Raw genomic sequence first — 21,642 nt, 5'->3', positions numbered from 1 at the left:
TCCCACAACAACCACAGCTGATCCCACAACTACAACAGCTGTTCCAACAACAACCACACTTGCTCCAACAACAACCACAGATGCTCCCACAACAACCACAGATGGTCCCACAACAACCAGATCTGCTCCCACAACAACTACAGCTTCTCCTACAACAACCACAGCGGCTCCCACAACAACCACAAGTGCTCCCACAACAACCAAAGCTGCTCCAACAACAACCACAGCTGCTCCCACAACAACCACAGCTACTCCAACAACAACCACAGCTGCTCTGACCACAGTTACAGCTGGTTCATCAACCACTACTACAACACCGGCCCCTGCAATACCAGAGGTTATGTTGAAGTTCAAATTGGAGAAAAACTTCACAGCGGACTTGAATAATGCGTCTTCACCAGAGTTCCAAGCATTAGCAAGCACTGTGGCTACAGCGGTAAATACTGTTTTATTTTCCACCCGTTTAATATCATACTTTTAGATTCCCTAACAAAATAGGCTTAGTCTAGTCAATTCAGTAAAACAAATATCATGCTATTAATTTAGAGAATTACTGCTCAAACTTTTTTTTCAGGTCTGCTCAATGACTGCTACCACTGAATTGAAATGATTGATTGATATATTGATTTAGAAGTAGTTTACAAGTAATGAAGAAAATATTTCATAATGATAAGCCAACCTTTAAATTAGTGTAAATTACTTTAACCATGAATTGTAAAGTATTTTTCAATGCAGTACCTTCTCAATGTCTCAGGACGTATTAATTTATAAAATATGATACATTCATATTATTTTTACAGCTGGACAATGTGTATAAAAATAAATATGGATCCAGTTTCAATCGCACAGAGGTTCTAGGTTTCAGGTAAGTAGTAATTCTAAGCATTATTTTCCTACATTGAGCCGTTCGTGGGTTTCTATTTAAGGTAGAAGTCATTTGATTAATTGTTCATAGTTGTCATAGAATTGAAACATGAATCTGATCTGATGATGAAATCATAATTTAAAATAATTATTGTGGTTGTTTTCCAGTCAAGGTTCAGTTGTGGTAATCACTAAGCTGGTATTTAATGATATCAGTTCAGTCCCTGAGACCAGTGATGTGGCTGCCACGATGTTAGAGGCAATATCAAGCAACAGCTCTAATTTCTCTCTCCCAGTGAACACAGCCTCTGTTGTAGCGACAAGTAAGACTCAAATATTATTTGCACTAGTTGTAAATCACATATTTACTGTTACTACTTTGTTAAAACATATCAGTTAATTATAGATTGTATATGCAAGGGATGGTCAATTCAAGGTTGTGCAGTTCTATTAAAATAAATCATAACTTGGGGGGTGTGATACGGTCCCAAAGAGGTAGCTGAGGTGAAGTAGTTAATTTTCATTGAACGACGCAGCCCAGAGTTGATAATCTGTTTTATATTATTGCTACTTGACATAGAAAACAAACGAACAAATATGGTTGTAAAAAAAAGACTTTTCTTAAGAGAAAACCCATTACTTTCTTATCTTATGCTCAATAACAGGACTAGAAAGCTGGCTAGCTAGTTTGCTAGTGACACAAAAATGAATAACCTTCCGTCCTCAACATTGTTGATGAAACTTGTGTAACTTTGTTGCCTGGATTTTCTGTTAGAATTAGTTCCGAGGTGTACACAATCTTTTGTCACAGTGCAGTTAATGAACATTAGGCCTGATTAAATCCTATAGAACTCCCTTCGGTCAATCAGAATAGAATACCTAACAATCCATTTTATAATTACAGAGATGATCGTACAAACTCAATCCCCAGAAGCCACACCAACCACAGCTGCTCCCACAACAACAACAGCTTCCCTCATAACAACCACTGCTGCTGCTACGACAACAACAGCTGTGGTTACAACAACCACAACTGCTCCAACAACAACCACAGCTGCTCCCACAACAACCACAGCTGCTCCCACAACAACCACAGCTGCTCCAACAACAACCACAGCTGCTCCAACAACAACCACAGCTGCTCCCACAACAACAGCCATTCCAACAACAACCACTACTGCTCCAACAACAACCACAACTGCTCCAACAACAACCACAGCTGCTCCCAAAACAACCACAGCTGATACTACAACAAACACAGCTGCTCCCACAACAAGCCCAGCTGCTCCCACAACAACCACAGCTATTCGAACAACAACCACAGCTGATCCAACAACAACCACAGCTGCTCCCATAACAACAACAACAGCTGCTCCCACAACAACCACAGCTGTTCCAACAACAACCACAACTTCTCCAACAACACCCACAGCTGCTCCCATAACAACAACAACAGCTGCTACCACAACAACCACAGCTGTTCCAACAACAACCACAACTTCTCCAACAACACCCACAGCTGCTCCCACAACACCCACAGCTGCTCCCATAACAACAACAACAGCTGCTACCACAACAACCACAGCTGTTCCAACAACAACCACAACTTCTCCAACAACACCCACAGCTGCTCCCACAACAACCACAGCTGCTCCCAAAACATCCACAGCTGCTCCAACAAAAACCACAGCTGCTCCAACAACAACCACAGCTTCTCCAAAAACAAACACAGCTACTCCCACAAAAACCACAGCTGCTCCCACAATAACAACAGCCATTCCAACAACAAACACAACTTCTCCAACAACAACCACAACTGCTCCAACAACAACCATAACTGCTCCCACAACAACCACATCTGATCCTACAACTACCCCAGCAGCTCCCACAACAACCACAGCTGTTCCAACAACAACCACAGCTGATCCAACAACAACCACAGCTGTTCCAACAACAACCACAGCTGCTCCAACAACTCCCACAGCTGCTCCCACAACAACCACAGCTGCTCCCACAACAACCACAGCTTTTCCCACAACAACCACAGCTGCTCCCACAACAACCAAAGATTCTCCTACAACAACCACAGCTGCTCCCTCAACAACCGCAGCTGATTACACAACAACCACAGACTCTCCAACGACAACTACAATTGGGGCTACAACAAACACAGCTACTCCCCAAAAAAACACTGTAGCTCCCATAACAACCACAACTGCTCCCACAAAAAACACAGCTTCCCTCATAACAACCACAGCTGCTGCTACGACAACAACAGCTGTTGCTACAACAACCAAAACTGCTCCAACAACAAACACAGCTTCTCCAACAACAAACACAGCTTCTCCAACAACAACCACAGCTGCCCCCACAACAACCACAGCTGTTCCAACAACAACCACAGCTGTTCCAACACCAACCACAGCTGCTCCCACAACAACCACAGCTGCTCCCACAACAACCACAGCTGCTCCAACAACAACCACAGCTGCTCCAACAACAACCACAGCTGCTCCCACAACAACAGCCATTCCAACAACAACCACTACTGCTCCAACAACAACCACAACTGCTCCAACAACAACCACAGCTGCTCCCACAACAACCACAGCTGATACTACAACAAACACAGCTGCTCCCACAACAAGCCCAGCTGCTCCCACAACAACCACAGCTATTCGAACAACAACCACAGCTGATCCAACAACAACCACAGCTGCTCCCATAACAACAACAACAGCTGCTCCCACAACAACCACAGCTGTTCCAACAACAACCACAACTTCTCCAACAACACCCACAGCTGCTCCCATAACAACAACAACAGCTGCTACCACAACAACCACAGCTGTTCCAACAACAACCACAACTTCTCCAACAACACCCACAGCTGCTCCCACAACACCCACAGCTGCTCCCATAACAACAACAACAGCTGCTACCACAACAACCACAGCTGTTCCAACAACAACCACAACTTCTCCAACAACACCCACAGCTGCTCCCACAACAACCACAGCTGCTCCCAAAACATCCACAGCTGCTCCAACAAAAACCACAGCTGCTCCAACAACAACCACAGCTTCTCCAAAAACAAACACAGCTACTCCCACAAAAACCACAGCTGCTCCCACAATAACAACAGCCATTCCAACAACAAACACAACTTCTCCAACAACAACCACAACTGCTCCAACAACAACCATAACTGCTCCCACAACAACAACAGCTGATCCTACAACTACCCCAGCAGCTCCCACAACAACCACAGCTGTTCCAACAACAACCACAGCTGATCCAACAACAACCACAGCTGTTCCAACAACAACCACAGCTGCTCCAACAACTCCCACAGCTGCTCCCACAACAACCACAGCTGCTCCCACAACAACCACAGCTTTTCCCACAACAACCACAGCTGCTCCCACAACAACCAAAGATTCTCCTACAACAACCACAGCTGCTCCCTCAACAACCGCAGCTGATTACACAACAACCACAGACTCTCCAACGACAACTACAATTGGGGCTACAACAAACACAGCTACTCCCCAAAAAAACACTGTAGCTCCCATAACAACCACAACTGCTCCCACAAAAAACACAGCTTCCCTCATAACAACCACAGCTGCTGCTACGACAACAACAGCTGTTGCTACAACAACCAAAACTGCTCCAACAACAAACACAGCTTCTCCAACAACAAACACAGCTTCTCCAACAACAACCACAGCTGCCCCCACAACAACCACAGCTGTTCCAACAACAACCACAGCTGTTCCAACACCAACCACAGCTGCTCCCACAACAACCACAGCTGCTCCCACAACAACCACAGCTGTTCCAACAACAACAACAGCTGTTCCAACAACAACCACAGCTGCTCCCACAACAACCACAGCTGCTCCCACAACAACCACAGCTGTTCCAACAACAACCACAAATGCTCCAACAACAACCACAGCTTCTCCCACAACAACCACAGCTGCTCCCACAATAACCACAGTTGCTCCTACAACAACAACAGCTGCTCCCACAACAACCACAACACCGGCCCCTCCACCACCAGAGGTGAAGTTGGAGTTCAAATTGGAGAAAAACTTCACAGCAGACTTGAATAATGCGTCTTCAGTAGAGTTCCAAGCATTAGCAACAACTGTGGCTACAGCGGTAAATACTCATTTATTTTCCACCCGTTTAATGTCAAGCTTTTAGGTTCCCTAACAAAATAGGCTTAGTCTAGTCAATTCAGTAAAACAAAGATCATGCTATTAATCCAGGGAATTTAAAGTAAAACTTTTTTTTAAGGTCTGCTCAATGACTGCTACCACTGAATTTAAATGATTGATTGATATATTGATTTAGAAGTAGTTTACAAGTAATGGAGAAAATATTTCAGAATGATAAGCCAACCTTTAAATGAGTGTAAATTACTTTAACCATGAGTTGTAAAATCTTTTTCAATGCAGTACCTTCTCAATGTCTCAGGACGTATTAATTTATAAAATATGATACATTCATATTATTTTTACAGCTGGACAATGTGTATAAAAATAAATATGGATCCAGTTTCAATCGCACAGAGGTTCTAGGTTTCAGGTAAGTAGTAATTCTAAGCATTATTTTCTTACATTGAGCCGTTCGTGGGTTTCTATTTAAGGTAGAAGTCATTTGATTAATTGTTCATAGTTGTCATAGAATTGAAACATGAATCTGATCTGATGATGAAATCATATAATTTAAAATAATAATTGTGGTTGTTTTCCAGTCAAGGTTCAGTTGTGGTAATCACTAAGCTGGTATTTAACAATATCAGTTCAGTCCCTGAGACCAGTGATGTGGCTGCCACGATGTTAGAGGCAATTTCAAGCAACAGCTCTAATTTCTCTCTTCCAGTGAACGCAACCTCTGTTGTGGCGACAAGTAAGACTCAAATATTATTTGCACTAGTTGTTCATCACAGATTTACTGTTACTACTTTGTTGTAACATATCAGTTAATTATAGATTGAATATGCAAGGGATGGTCAATTCAAGGCTGTGCAGTTCTATTAAAATAAATCATAATTTGGGGGGTGTGATACGGTCCCAAAGAGGGAGCTGAGGTGAAGTAGTTAATTTTCATTGAACGACGCAGCCCAGAGTTGATAATCTGTTTTATATTATTGCTACTTGACATAGAAAACAAACTAACAAATGTGGTTATAAAAAAAAGAATTTTCTTAAGAGAAAACCCATTTCCTTCTTATCTTAATCTCAATAACAGGACTAGAAAGCTGGCTAGCTAGTTTGCTAGTGTAGTAAAAATGAGCAACCTTCCGTCCTCAACATTGTTGATGAAACTTGTGTAACTTTGTTGCCTGGATTTTCTGTTAGAAATAGTTTTGAGGTGTACACAATTTTTTGTCACTGTGCAGTTAATGAACATTAGGCCTGATTAAATCCTATAGAACTCCCTTCGGTCAATCAGAATAGAATACCTAACAATCCATTTTATAATTACAGAGGTGATCGTACAAACTCAACCCCCAGAAGCCACAAAAACCACAGCTGCTCCCTCAACAACCGCAGCTGATTACACAACAACCACAGCTACTCCAACAACAGCCACAGCTGCTACCACAACAACCACAGCCGCTCCCACAACAACACCAGCCATTCCAACAACAACCACAACTGCTCCAACAACAACCACAGCTGCTCCCACAACTACCACAGCTGTTCCAACAACAACCACAGCTGATCCAAAAACAACCACAGCCACTCCCACAACAACCACTGCTGCTCCCACACCAACCACAGCTACTCCCACAACAACCACAGCTACTCCCACAACAACCACAGCTGCTCTCTCAACAACCAAAGCTAATCTCTCATCAAACACAGCTGTTCCAACACCAACCACAGCTGCTCCCAGAACAACCGCAACTGCACACACAATAACAACAGCTGCTCCTACAACAACCACAGCTGCTCCTACAACAACCACAGCTGCTCCCACAACAACCACGGCTGCTCTCACAAAAACCAAAGCTCTTGTAACAACAACCACAGCTGATCCAACAACATCCACAGCTGCTCCCACAACAAGCATAGCTGCTCCCACAACAACCACAAATGCTCCCACAAAAACCACAGCTGCTCCTACAACAACCACAGCTGCTCCTAGAACAACCACAGCTGCTTCCACAACAACCACAGCTGTTCCAACAACGACGACAGCTGATCCAACAACAGCCCCAGCTGCTCCGACAACAACCACAGCTGCTCCCACAACAACCACAGCTGTTCCAACAACAACCACAACTGCTCTAACAACAACCACATCTGCTTCCACAACAACCACATCTGCTTCTGCTCCCACAACAACCACAGCTGCTCCCACAACAACCAAAGCTGCTCCAACAACAACCACAGCTGTTCCCACAAGAACCACAGCTGTTCAAACAACAACCGCAGCTGATCTAACAATAACCACTGCTGCTCCCAAAACAACCACAACTCTTCCCACAACAACCACAGCTGTTCCACCAACAACCATAACTGTTCCAACAACAACCACAGCTGCTAACACAACAACCACAGCTGCTCTCACAACAACCACAGCTGCTCCTACAACAACCACAGCTAATCCTACAACAACCACCGCTGTTCCCACAACAACCACAGCTACTCCAAAAACAACCACAGCTGATCCCACAACAACCACATCTACTTCCACAACAACCACAGCTGCTCCCACAACAACCACAGCTGCTCCCTCAGCAACCACATCTACTCCCACAACAACCACAGCTGCTCCCACAACAACCACAGCTGCTCCCACAACAACCGCAGCTGCTCCTACAACAACCACAGTTGCTCCCACAACAACTACAGCTCATCCCACAACTACCACAGCTGTTCCAACAACAACCACAGCGGATCCAAGAACAACCACAGCTGCTCCCACAACAACCACAGCTGCTTCAACAACAAACACAGCTACTCCCACAACAACCACAGCTGCTCCCTCAACAACCACAGCTGCTCCCACAACAACTACAGCTGTTCTAACAACAACCACACCTGCTCCTACAACAACTACATTTGCTCCCACATCAACCACAACTGCTCCCACAACAACCACAGCTGCTCCTACAACAACCACAGCTGCTCCTACAACAACCACAGCTGCTCCTACAACAACCACAGCTTCTCCTACAACAACCACAGCTGTTCCAAAAACAACCACTGCTGATCCAACAATAACCACTGCTGCTCCTCCAACTACCCCAGTAATCAACATAACAGCTCCTTCAACTACCCCAATAATCAACACAACAGCTTCTCCAAGTACCCCAGTACTCAATGCAACAGCTCCTCCAACTACCACTGTAATTAACGCAATATCGTCTCTAACTACCCCAGCAGCAAATTCAACTCTAGCTCCATTAGCTCCGGTAACCAATTTGACCACAGTACTATCTACCCCAGTGCCAACTACCATGTTAGCAACTACCCAAGTGCCAACTACGAAGGCAGCCCCAGCAACAGAGGCGCCACTGACCAGCCCTCAAATTTCACTGCAGTTCAGCCTGACACGTATCTTCACTAGCTCTTTGAGCAACAGCAGTTCACCAGAGTTCCAGGAATTGGAAAGTAATGTGGTTACACAGGTAACTTTCATTTGATTTCATTTGACCATAGACAGTGTCCTTAGTTGTCTTGAAAGGCGCTTCAAAAAATCATAATCACGATCATCATCATGATCATCTTCATCATAATTGATCATATGGCATCTTGAAACCACCCTTACATTGATGAATTGTTAACGTAATATAACTTATAATTCTTTATCCAATGTTTTTCAGCTGAATAATGTGTACAAGGCTAAATTTGGAGCGAGCTTCATTCGAACTGTTGTCAATAGTTTCCGGTAGGTAACTTTGGAACAGTGTGGATTATGGAGAAAAATAAGATTTCTACAAGCATTTTTATTTAGTATGCTTTGGGAGGGGGTTTGTTACTGAAGTAAAGCTAGCAAAAGATCAACATTTGTCTCATATTATTTTCAGGTCAGGATCAGTTGTGGTGGATTCTACGTTGATATTCAACAACATCAGCTCAGTGCCTAACAATAGCCTGGCAGCACAAACTTTACAAAATGCCATTACTTTCAACACTTCTGGCCTGACCTTGCCTTTCAATTCATCCTCCATTGTGGTTACACGTAAGAAAATTCACCAAAACATCACTTTACTTACTTATTCTCACACACTCATTTATTGCAATATTTAAACATTACATTGAATGTTGCAATTTTGCAGGCACTTCTACAATAACTACTGCAGCTCCAACCACAGCTGTCACCACTGCTTCAACAACTGCAGTGGCCACCACCGTCACTCCGGCAGCAGTCACCACCACCACCGTCACTCCGGCAGTGGTCACCACCACCACCGTCGCTCCGGCAGTGGTCACCACCACCACCGTTGTTCCGGCAGTGGTCACCACCACCACCGTCGCTCCGGCAGTGGTCACCACCACCACCGTCGCTCCGGCAGCGGTCACCACCACTGCTGTCGCATCAACTGACCCACCATCTTCTAGTGAAGGAACCCTGAGTCTTCGGTTCAGCCTCGACCAGACGTTCACCTCGGATCTTGCCAACTCGTCCTCTTCAGCATTCAAGGCTCTGGCTGGCAGAGTGGTCTCGGAGGTAAGTATCCAGATCCCTTTTCATCAATATACACCACACAAGAGAGACTGGTATGAGTGGGCATCCTATTGTTAGTTAGAACCAAAGATTATTCAGTACGAAGATATCGTACTCTGGGACCTCCCCATTTAGAACAGTTTCCAGACTATTTTATGGTATTTTTAGTGGACATGAACCCTTGTGTGTCAGTAGCTGAGTGTAGATGCGGTGAGGAATCAAGCGCAGGAAACACGGGCGTTCGTCAACAGACTTTAGTAACAAAATTAACAGCACCAAACAGGCGAACAGCCAACCCAACCGGGAGGCAAAATACAAAGTACGCACAACACACACAGTGCGTAAAAATGACGATAGCGCACACAGTGCGGACTCTCGGAAAAACAACAATCCTGAGAGTAATACCAAAGAGCAACAGCTTGACAAATAAACAATACCACATAACACCTGCCCCCACACACGAAAACTAAATAGGCAACCAAATCAAACACTAACAAGGGACAGGTGTACAAACAGACAAAACCAAACAAACATGAAACATCGAACGGTGGCAGCTAGTACTCCGGGGGACGACGACCGCCGAAGCCTGCCCGAACAAGGAGGAGGAGCAGCCTCGGCCGAAACCGTGACAGTACCCCCCCCTTGACGCGCGGCTCCAGCCGTGCGCTGATCCCGGCCTCGGGGACGACCAGGACGACGCGGAGCAGGGCGCGTAGGATGACCCCGATGGAACTCGGTCAGCAGGGACAGGTCTAATATGTCCCTCCTCGGCACCCAGCACCGCTCCTCCGGGCCGTACCCCTCCCACTCCACGAGATATTGGAGACCCCCCCATCCGGCGTCTCGAATCAAGGATGGACCTCACAGTGTACGCCGGAGCCCCCTCGATGTCCAACGGGGGCGGAGGAGTCTCTTCTATCTCATAGTCCTGGAGTGGACCAGCTACCACCGGCCTGAGGAGAGACACATGGAACGAGGGGTTAATATTCCAGTAATCTAGAGGCAGTTCTAACCTGTAACACACCTCGTTCAACCTCCTCAGGACTTTGAATGGCCCCACAAACCGCCGACCCAGCTTCCGGCAGGGCAGGCGGAGGGGCAGGTTTCTGGTCGAGAGCCAGACTCGATCTCCAGGTGCGTATACAGGCCCCTCACTGCGGTGGAGATCGGCGCTCGTCTTATGCCGACGGATGGCCCGCTGCAGATGAACGTGGGCAGCGTTCCATGTCTCCTCCGAGCGCCGCACCCACTCATCCACCGCAGGGGCCTCGATCTGGCTCTCGTGCCAAGGTGCCAGAACCGGCTGGTACCCTAACACACACTGGAAAGGGGTTAGTTGGGTGGAGGAGTGGCGGAGAGAGTTCTGCGACATCTCGGCCCACGGAACGTATCTCGCCCACTCCTCCGGCCGGCCCTGGCAATAAGACCTCAGAAACCTACCCACATCCTGGTTGACACGTTCAACCTGCCCATTACTCTCCGGGTGGTAACCCGAGGTAAGGCTCACCGAAACCCCCAACCGTTCCATAAACGCTCTCCACACTCTGGAGGTGAACTGGGGGCCTCGATCAGACACTATATCCTCGGGTACCCCGTAATGCCGGAAGACATGGGTAAACAGAGCCTCAGCGGTCTGTAGGGCAGTAGGGAGACCCGGCATGGGAAGGAGACGACAGGCCTTCGAGAACCGATCCACAACGACCAGGATGGTAGTATTCCCCTGTGAGGGGGAAGGTCTGTAACAAAGTCCACCGAGAGGTGGGACCAGGGTCGTTGTGGAACGGGCAGGGGTTGTAGCTTACCCCTGGGCAAATGTCTGGGCGCCTTACACTGGGCACACACCGAACAGGAGGAGACATAAACCCTCACATCCCTGGCTAACGTTGGCCACCAGTACTTAGTGCTAAGGCAGTGAACTGTCCGGCCGATACCTGGATGTCCAGAGGAGGGGGACGCATGAGCCCAATAAATGAGGCGATCGCGTACCTCGAGCGGAACGTACGTCCGACCCACTGGACACTGTGGAGGACTTGGGTTGGTGCGTAACGCCCGCTCGATCTCTGCATCGACCTCCCATACCACCGGTGCCACCAGACAAGTCTTTGGTAGTATGGGAGTGGGCTCAATGGACCTCTCCTCCCTGTCATACCGCCGAGACAGGGCATCTGCCTTCCCGTTCTGGGACCCAGGGATGTAAGTCATTTTAAACACAAACCGGGCTAGAAACATAGTCCAGCGGGCCTGATGAGGATTCAGTCTCCTAGCTGCCCGGATGTATTCCAGGTTACGGTGGTCAGTCAAAATGAGGAAAGAGTGTTGAGCCCCCACAAGCCAATGCCTCCACACCTTTAGGGCCTGTACCACGGCTAACAGCTCCCTGTCCCCTACGTCATAATTCCGCTCCGCCGGACTGAGTTTCTTAGAATAAAAAGCACAGGGGCGGAGTTTAGGTGGTGTGCCAGACCGTTGTGAGAGGACGGCCCCAATACCGGCCTCGGACGCGTCTACCTCTACCTGGAATGGTAAAGCGGGATCCGGATGCGCCAACACCGGCGCCGAGGTAAACAGGTCCTTCAGTCTCCCAAAAGCCCTGTCCGCCTCAGCTGACCACCGCAAGCACACCGGACCCCCCTTCAACAGAGACGTTATGGGAGCTGCCACCTGTCCAAAACCCCGGATAAACCTCCGGTAGTAATTCGCAAAACCCAAGAACTGTTGCACCTCTTTCACAGTGGTTGGGGTTTGCCAATTACGCACAGCTGACACCCGGTCAACCTCCATCTTCACCCCTGACGCAGACAACTGATAACCCAAAAAGGAGACCGACTTCTGAAAGAACAGACATTTCTCTGCCTTGACATATAGGTCATGCTCCAACAGCCTCCTCAACACTCGGCGCACCAGGGCTACATGCTCTGCTCGGATAGAACTGTACACCAGAATATCGTCGATGTACACAACTACTCCCTGCCCCTGCATGTCCCGGAAAATCTCATCGACGAAGGATTGGAAGACTGAGGGAGCATTCATTAACCCATATGGCATGACGAGATACTCGTAATGACCGGAGGTCGTGCTAAACGCTGTCTTCCATTCATCGCCCTCTCTAATGCGCACCAAGTTATATGCGCTCCTGAGATCCAATTTTGTGAAGAACTGAGCACCGTGTAATGATTCCGTCATAGTCGCAATCAGAGGAAGTGGATAGCTGTACTTCACCGTAATCTGATTGAGACCGCGGTAATCAATACACGGGCGCAAACCTCCATCCTTTTTCTTCACAAAAAATAAGCTTGAGGAAGCGGGTGAAGTGGAGGCCCGTATGTATCCCTGTCTCAGAGACTCGGCGATGTAAGTTTCCATCGCCTTCCTCTCCTCTTGAGACAAGGGATACACATGGCTCCGCAGGAGGGCTGCTCCTAACTGGAGATCTATCGCACAATCCCCCTGTCTATGAGGCGGCAGCTGCGCCGCCCTAGTCTTACTAAACACCAGTGTCAAATCCTCATACTCGGGGGGAATGTGCAGTGCAGGCATTAGATTCGGACTTTCCACCGAGGTCGCCCCTATGGAAACACCCAGACACAGCCCCTCACACTGAGCAGACCACCCTTTAAGAGCTTTCTCTCGCCACGAAATAGTAGGATCATGGGTAATCAACCAGGGAAGCCCCAGCACCACCGGATACGCAGGAGAGTCAATCAGATAGAGCTGAATCGTCTCCTCATGACCCCCCTGCGCCTCCATCTTAAGGGGCGCTGTGACCTCCCTAATCAACCCAGATCCTAACGGACGGCTATCTAGGGCATGTACAGGGAAAGGCTTATCAACGGGAAGGAGAGGAATCCCTAATTCTACACAGAACTGGCGATCTACAAAGTTCCCAGCTGCGCCTGAATCGACTAGCGCCTTATGCTGGGAACGAGGTGCTACCTGTGGAAAACAAACAGGCAAGGTTATATGAACGACAGAAAGCTCTGGGTAAGTAGGGCGCCTACTCACCTGGGAGGACTCCCCAATGCGTGGCCTGCCTTCACCTCCACCGGGGGACCTTCCCCAACACCTAGCCGCGGTGTGCCCTCCACGGCCACAGTTGGTGCAGGGACGGCCCCCCCTCGGGTTCCTACTCCTCCTTTCTCTAGCGCCAGCACCTCCAAGCTCCATAGGGCTCGGCTCGGAGGTGCTGGAGGGTGAAATGGGCGACCCCCATCCGGGGACGTCCCACGGGTGACGAGCAGGGTGTCCAACCGAATGGCCATGTCGACTAGTTGGTCAAACGTCAACATGGTATCCCTGCACGCCAACTCTCTTTGGACGTCCTCCCGGAGGCTACAACGGAAGTGGTCTATGAGGGCCCGCTCATTCCACCCTGCATCTGCCGCTAGAGTCCGGAACTCCAGGGCAAAATCCTGTGCGCTCCTCATCCCCTGTCGGAGGAAGAACAGACGCTCCCCCGCCGCCTTCCCTTCTGGTGGATGGTCGAACACGGCCCGGAAGCGGCGGGAGAACTCCGCATAAGTGATGGTAGCGGCGTCCATTCTCCTCCATTCGGCGTTGGCCCACTCCAACACCTTGCCGGTGAGACAGGAGATGAGGGCGGAGACGCTCTCGTGTCCCGAGGGCGCCGGGTGTACGGTGGCGAGGTAGAGCTCCACCTGTAGCAGGAACCCTTGACACCCGGCAGCGGAGCCGTCGTACGCCCTCGGGAGCGAGAGCCGAATCCCACTGGGTTCCGGAATGTGGACAGGAGGACTGACCGATGGGGATGGTCCGGTAGGTGGGGGCGTGGGTACCCCGCTGCTTTCCCATCGGTGGAGAGTGTTCATCACCCAATCCAAGGCGTGCCCGATCTGGTTAATCCGGTCCTCCTGTCCACGAAGACGGTCCTCCATGACCTCTGTCGGCGCGGGTGCTCCTGCTGACTCCATGGGGTGATGTGGTATTCTGTCAGTAGCTGAGTGTAGATGCGGTGAGGAATCAAGCGCAGGAAACACGGGCGTTCGTCAACAGACTTTAGTAACAAAATTAACAGCACCAAACAGGCGAACAGCCAACCCAACCGGGAGGCAAAATACAAAGTACGCACAACACACACAGTGCGTAAAAATGACGATAGCGCACACAGTGCGGACTCTCGGAAAAACAACAATCCTGAGAGTAATACCAAAGAGCAACAGCTTGACAAATAAACAATACCACATAACACCTGCCCCCACACACGAAAACTAAATAGGCAACCAAATCAAACACTAACAAGGGACAGGTGTACAAACAGACAAAACCAAACAAACATGAAACATCGAACGGTGGCAGCTAGTACTCCGGGGACGACGACCGCCGAAGCCTGCCCGAACAAGGAGGAGGAGCAGCCTCGGCCGAAACCGTGACATTGTGCCTGCCTATGAACCGTTGTGCCTGCCTAACCACTGTTATGGGCAACAGAGAGTGCAATGCGCACAACATGGGAAACATTTACAGTTTTGCATGTCAGTAATCAAGTCTTCAAGATATATAACTTTTAAAATGCAGAAATACAGCCAGTATGATGCATTTTGCATCATATGAAGCAAACGCAGCATCTTATGATTCAAAATGGATCATACTGGCTGTATTTCTGTATTTTGATAGTTATATATCTTGAAAACGTGATTGTTGACATGGAATTTTTTTTGGGACTATATCAACAATGGACTAATGAAACAAATACCAAAAGACCGTTTTTGAGTGGCGTTTTCCTTTAACTTTTACATTTGAAGTTTGGAGCAACTTCGAAATTTGACACTGTACAGCATGTCAGCACTCATGTATAGCATGACACATTTTCCTTTAATTAATGGTTAAGGTTTTGGACAGGGTTAAAACAGTACGCTTAGGCATTCATTCCGAAAGGTTAAGTTAACGGTTAATGTTTGGGATAGAGTTGAAACATAAACATAAAAAACTAATGTCTACTACTGGTAATAAATATGCAACCTTCGAATCCGGAGTCACAGGATTATGGGATTTCCCGACGTCCTCAGGACATGGACAGACGTCCAATTTCAAAGTCAATCTTGAGCGATCTGTCTGGGTTTGCTTGTATGACACCAAAGCTGTATTTATTATAATCCTCAACATCTCATCTTTCAGAACACATCAAGTCCTCTTGATTTACAGCTTTCCCCTCTCTCAGACAAAAAAAATAGCAAAAGTAGCCCAATTAGCGGGAGGGATGGGGGCACCTTCTTGTAGCGCATGGTGCTCACGTTTAGAACATCTATCAGTTGAATCCCATACTGCACTGTAAAGTGGAGACCCTAAGCTGATGTTATGTATAGCTACGTTCCAATTTAGGCACTTATCAGTGACCAATTCTGCCATTTTCGACTCATATATGGGTTGTGAGTGTAAAGGACTACCATCTTGTTGTCCCATTATTTATGTGAATTATGGTATAGACACACCACACACACACTGAGGAAGATGCAATCTGAAATGTATTCCATTGTGTGGCCATGTTACTATGACAGAAAATTAAAACAAAGCTGTTTTGGCGCTGTGAGTTCTGGCCCTCTTTTAATTTTTACGTGAATTATGATAACCTTGATTTCATTTGACCATAGACAGTGTCCTTAGTTGTCTTGAAAGGCGCTTCAAAAAATCATAATCACGATCATCATCATGATCATCTTCATCATAATTGATCATATGGCATCTTGAAACCACCCTTACATTGATGAATTGTTAACGTAATATAACTTATAATTCTTTATCCAATGTTTTTCAGCTGAATAATGTGTACAAGGCTAAATTTGGAGCGAGCTTCATTCGAACTGTTGTCAATAGTTTCCGGTAGGTAACTTTGGAACAGTGTGGATTATGGAGAAAAATACGATTTCTACAAGCATTTTTATTTAGTATGCTTTGGGAGGGGGTTTGTTACTGAAGTAAAGCTAGCAAAAGATCAACATTTGTCTCATATTATTTTCAGGTCAGGATCAATTGTGGTGGATTCTACGTTGATATTCAACAACATCAGCTCAGTGCCTAACAATAGCCTGGCAGCACAAACTTTACAAAATGCCATTACTTTCAACACTTCTGGCCTGACCTTGCCTGTCAATTCATCCTCCATTGTGGTTACACGTAAGAAAATTCACCAAAACATCACTTTACTTACTTATTCTCACACACTCATTTATTGCAATATTTAAACATTACATTGAATGTTGCAATTTTGCAGGCACTTCTACAATAACTACTGCAGCTCCAACCACAGCTGTCACCACTGCTTCAACAACTGCAGTGGCCACCACCGTCACTCCGGCAGCAGTCACCACCACCACTGTCACTCCGGCAGTGGTCACCACCACCACCGTCGCTCCGGCAGTGGTCACCACCACCACCGTTGTTCCGGCAGTGGTCACCACCACCACCGTCGCTCCGGCAGTGGTCACCACCACCACCGTCGCTCCGGCAGCGGTCACCACCACTGCTGTCGCATCAACTGACCCTCCATCTTCTAGTGAAGGAACCCTGAGTCTTCGGTTCAGCCTCGACCAGACGTTCACCTCGGATCTTGCCAACTCGTCCTCTTCAGCATTCAAGGCTCTGGCTGGCAGAGTGGTCTCGGAGGTAAGTATCCAGATCCCTTTTCATCAATATACACCACACAAGAGAGACTGGTATGAGTTGGCATCCTATTGTTAGTTAGAACCAAAGATTATTCAGTACGAAGATATCGTACTCTGGGACCTCCCCATTTAGAACAGTTTCCAGACTATTTTATGGTCTTCTTAGTGGACATGAACCCTTGTGCCTGCCTATGAACCCTTGTGCCTGCCTAACCACTGTTATGGGCAACAGAGAGTGCAATGCGCACAACATGGGAAACATTTACAGTTTTGCATGTCAGTAATCAAGTCTTCAAGATATATAACTTTTAAAATGCAGAAATACAGCCAGTATGATGCATTTTGCATCATATGAAGCAAACGCAGCATCTTATGATTCAAAATGGATCATACTGGCTGTATTTCTGTATTTTGATAGTTATATATCTTGAAAACGTGATTGTTGACATGGAAATTTTTGGGGGACTATATCAACAATGGACTAATGAAACAAATACCAAAAGACCGTTTTTGAGTGGCGTTTTCCTTTAACTTTTACATTTGAACTTTGGAGCAACTTCGAAATTTGACACTGTACAGCATGTCAGCACTCATGTATAGCATGACACATTTTCCTTTAATTAATGGTTAAGGTTTTGGACAGGGTTAAAACAGTACGCTTAGGCATTCATTCCGAAAGGTTAAGTTAACGGTTAATGTTTGGGATAGAGTTGAAACATAAACATAAAAAACTAATGTCTACTACTGGTAATAAATATGCAACCTTCGAATCCGGAGTCACGGGATTATGGGATTTCCCGACGTCCTCAGGACATGGACAGACGTCCAATTTCAAAGTCAATCTTGAGCGATCTGTCTGGGTTTGCTTGTATGACATCAAAGCTGTATTTATTATAATCCTCAACATCTCATCTTTCAGAACACATCAAGTCCTCTTGATTTACAGCTTTCCCCTCTCTCAGACAAAAAAAATAGCAAAAGTAGCCCAATTAGCGGGAGGGATGGGGGCACCTTCTTGTAGCGCATGGTGCTCACGTTTAGAACATCTATCAGTTGAATCCCATACTGCACTGTAAAGTGGAGACCCTAAGCTGATGTTATGTATAGCTACGTTCCAATTTAGGCACTTATCAGTGACCAATTCTGCCATTTTCAACTCATATATGGGTTGTGAGTGTAAAGGACTACCATCTTGTTGTTCCATTATTTATGTGAATTATGGTATAGACACACCACACACACACTGAGGAAGATGCAATCTGAAATGTATTCCATTGTGTGGCCATGTTACTATGACAGAAAATTAAAACAAAGCTGTTTTGGCGCTGTGAGTTCTGGCCCTCTTTTAATTTTTACGTGAATTATGATAACCTTTGGTAATCAATCGTATGGTAATCTTTCAATGCAGGTGAACAGGATTTATGCTAGCACCCCAAACTTCCTTCGTTCCATTGTCAACTCATTCACGTAAGTATGAATTCTCATTACCGACTGACTTAAAAACTTTGCCGATGACAGTGATGATGATGACGATGATAATGATTAATGTGAGTTGTCCATTTTCTTTTCTTCTCCTGAGTAGGAGTGGATCTGTAGTTACCAAAATGACTCTCGTGTTCAGAAACCAAACTTCGGTTCCCAACGCAAGCAGCGCACTGGCAACTTTCAGTAACAGTTCCACCTCCCTGAGCATCGTATCTGGCAGCGTCACTGTTGGTAAATATCCATCATCATCATACAACTAGACATCTATAAGAGAAAAGTCAACATTTAAACAAAACATTGAAAAGACAATCCGCTTTCATAATTTACTGAACAATATCTAAATTTGTCCTACTTTTTCAGAGTCATCAGTAAATTCGGGAAGTGCTCCCGGACCCACTACCTTCTGTCTGGCTGCCTTGCCTCTCACTTTGGCACTGCTAATGATACAACTGTTGTCTAGCTAATAGCCTGTCATAGCTGCTGTGGCATTGGTTTAACCAATTCACTGTTTCCCAGCTCTCAGAGAGAAAGCCTTAAAATTGATGACCTGCTTAGGCAGGAGAGTGCACAATGGATTTTAACCGTGTTAATAGGCAAAATAGATATGCATTTTATGTACATTCCCCTACATACATACACAAACAAAAACACTACTAAATGTACTTTTTGTTGCCAAAATATTTGTGACATTCGTTAAGAATTTGTATTGTTTTTATTTATGAATATTGATATTTATAGTATTTTGAATTAAGGGATTAAAGAAATTAAATATATATGTTTTTACAAACCAATGCTAAAATGTATGTGACAAGGTTAAATGCATATACCTTATCTTTCAATTGACTGTATTTCCACTTAACCATACAGGCTCTCGCTGACATCAATTACTTATTTATTTGTATTAGGTACAGTACCTTGTCAGATATGCATTAGATTTATTCTGAAAATAACTGAAAGATTAGAAAACCTTTCCGCAAAGTGTGACATCCAAATCCTATTGTATAATTTGTTTGCTTTTTAAAAACATTTTGAACGTTTTTTTAAATGTGTTATTTGATTTGTAACTATATTTACATTTAAATTCGCAAATACCTTTATGATATTTACTTTTAGTTATTTTGGGCATATCATTAAAGCTTCAAAGTGGACGAGGAACTAATATGGGTCACTGCAATATTTTAAAAATGTTGTAAAGCCTGGTTTGTACTTATCCTGTTATTATTAAATCTAATATATTTCTTCATTACTGTTTAAATATAATTATATTTTGGATCACATGTAATTGGGTTGAATAATTTGTTTACAAAACATTTACAGTATGAGTACTCATGTGAGTAACACTTTACAAACATGCACCCCAAATTATGTTATGAACGGTCATCTTATATTTAAATACAAATTACTTAAATGAACTCCCCTCTCTTTGTGCAATGTTATCATTGTGTAAAATATGCTGTTGGATGAAATTAAATAAGCAGACGTTAACATTTTACTGCAATGAGCTTAATCAAGGTCACACATTTGTTTCTTGGTAGTCAAACAAATCGACTTTGAAACAAAAGTATACGCGTCACACACAAGGTTATGGGCTTAAGAAAAAGAAGACACCTGTACCATGTCAGATATGGAGTTGAGATGCATTTAAGTTTGAGTTTGTATCCCAATATTACACTTTATATACATCACAGAAGACTGAAATATAACAAAACCGTTTGACATAGCAGACAGGCTCTCGCTGACATCAATTACATAGAAACACCGGATTTTCAGCATTTAAGAAATGTCATTATGTCATTATGAGAACTATGAATAATATTCCACCCATGAGGCCATTAGAGGGAGATTTGGTCATTTGACTGCAGGACAGGGCTACAACCAGCCATTGGACAGCTGATTATTCTAATACATTATAGGCTATGTGATGCTTTTATTACAAGACAGCAGAAAAATGACAACTAGACATTTATTTTATTTCACAGTGGTATGTCACTGACATATTAAGTAAAAATGAACCACCATATTACATTCATATTTAAAACATGTGTGTGGAATTTCACCACATCTCAGATTAGCCAGTAATACTTAATTAATCAATTATTCATAAATAGTGTACATACCATTATGGTGGTATGTCGGCCAGATCATTGAGCACGTTGAGTACTATAAGCACCTGGGCACCATCATTGACTACAAGAGGAACCGCCCTTCAAGAAGAACTCCTCTCCAACAATGCCTCGACTTCCTGTGAAAACAGAGAAGACCATTTTACAATTGCTTTATGGAATCCATCTTAAAGATACTTTATAGGCACACTGTGTTTTTACAATTGGCCCATAGAATCATCCATTCAAGTCCTAATAGGTATGTTATCCAGGCTCTGTCGTAGCCGGCCGCGACCGGGAGACCCATGGGCGGTGCACAATTGGCCCAGCGTCGTCCAGGGTAGGGGAGGGAATGGCCGGCAGGGATGTAGCTCAGTTGGTAGAGCATGGCATTTGCAACGCCAGGGTTGTGGGTTCGATTCCCAAGGGGGGCCAGTATGAAAAATAAAAAATAACTCAAGTCGCTCTGGATAAGAGCGTCTGCTAAATGACTAAAATGTATGTAAATGTTAAGATATAGGTACATTTTCTGAAAAATCATTTTGTAAATAAACTTTTTTAATGAAACAGTAAATAAACGTCCTTTCTTTCTTTCTTTCTTTCTTTCTTTCTTTCTTTCTTTCTTTCTTTCTTTCTTTCTTTCTTTCTTTCTTTCTTTCTTTCTTTCTTTCTTTCTTTCTTTCTTTCTTTCTTTCTTTCGTGTTCCAATTGATACACATAGTAGAGAACATGTTGACTTGCACTCAACATTGAAAAATACCAGTTCATATTCTGACCGATACCATCAGTAGGAATAATACATCAAGTTTGACAACACACACAATTTATTTGATAATTAAAATTACAATGCTGACCAGTTTAATTGACAAAATAACCTAAAA

At 45.2% G+C, this 21,642-nt stretch overlaps 2 protein-coding genes and 2 long non-coding RNA genes across 4 annotated transcripts; all 4 read left to right on the top strand.

The window, feature by feature from the left end:
* The first annotated feature begins 211 nt into the window (after window positions 1-211).
* LOC121561210 lies at window positions 212-1,937 on the top strand. The gene is made up of 4 exons (XR_005999177.1): window positions 212-436; window positions 801-865; window positions 1,033-1,187; window positions 1,769-1,937. It is a non-coding gene; the product is annotated as an uncharacterized LOC121561210 (long non-coding RNA).
* A 2,913-nt stretch (window positions 1,938-4,850) lies between these two features.
* On the top strand, window positions 4,851-6,537 carry LOC121561209. The gene is made up of 4 exons (XR_005999176.1): window positions 4,851-5,034; window positions 5,399-5,463; window positions 5,633-5,787; window positions 6,369-6,537. It is a non-coding gene; the product is annotated as an uncharacterized LOC121561209 (long non-coding RNA).
* Window positions 6,538-7,412: 875 nt separating this feature from the next.
* Window positions 7,413-9,265, top strand: LOC123485188 (bromodomain-containing protein DDB_G0280777-like; the record flags this gene model as incomplete). Its single annotated transcript, XM_045216098.1, has 5 exons — window positions 7,413-7,583; window positions 7,629-8,521; window positions 8,717-8,781; window positions 8,921-9,075; window positions 9,173-9,265. Coding segments are annotated over 2 exons (462 nt in total), but the record flags the coding sequence as incomplete, so codon positions are not given.
* On the top strand, window positions 8,351-20,071 carry LOC121561205 (mucin-5AC). Its single transcript, XM_045216097.1, has 8 exons — window positions 8,351-8,504; window positions 9,173-9,564; window positions 16,328-16,392; window positions 16,532-16,686; window positions 16,784-17,175; window positions 18,583-18,641; window positions 18,757-18,890; window positions 19,020-20,071. The coding sequence occupies exons 1-8, from the start codon at window positions 8,351-8,353 to the stop codon at window positions 19,121-19,123; spliced, it is 1,455 nt and encodes a 484-aa protein (XP_045072032.1). The 3' UTR covers window positions 19,124-20,071.
* Window positions 20,072-21,642: the final 1,571 nt, after the last annotated feature.

This window comes from Coregonus clupeaformis, unplaced genomic scaffold (genome assembly GCF_020615455.1).
Source record: "Coregonus clupeaformis isolate EN_2021a unplaced genomic scaffold, ASM2061545v1 scaf0606, whole genome shotgun sequence".
Classification (NCBI taxonomy): domain Eukaryota; kingdom Metazoa; phylum Chordata; class Actinopteri; order Salmoniformes; family Salmonidae; genus Coregonus; species Coregonus clupeaformis.
This window is presented reverse-complemented; position numbering and strand designations above follow the sequence as displayed.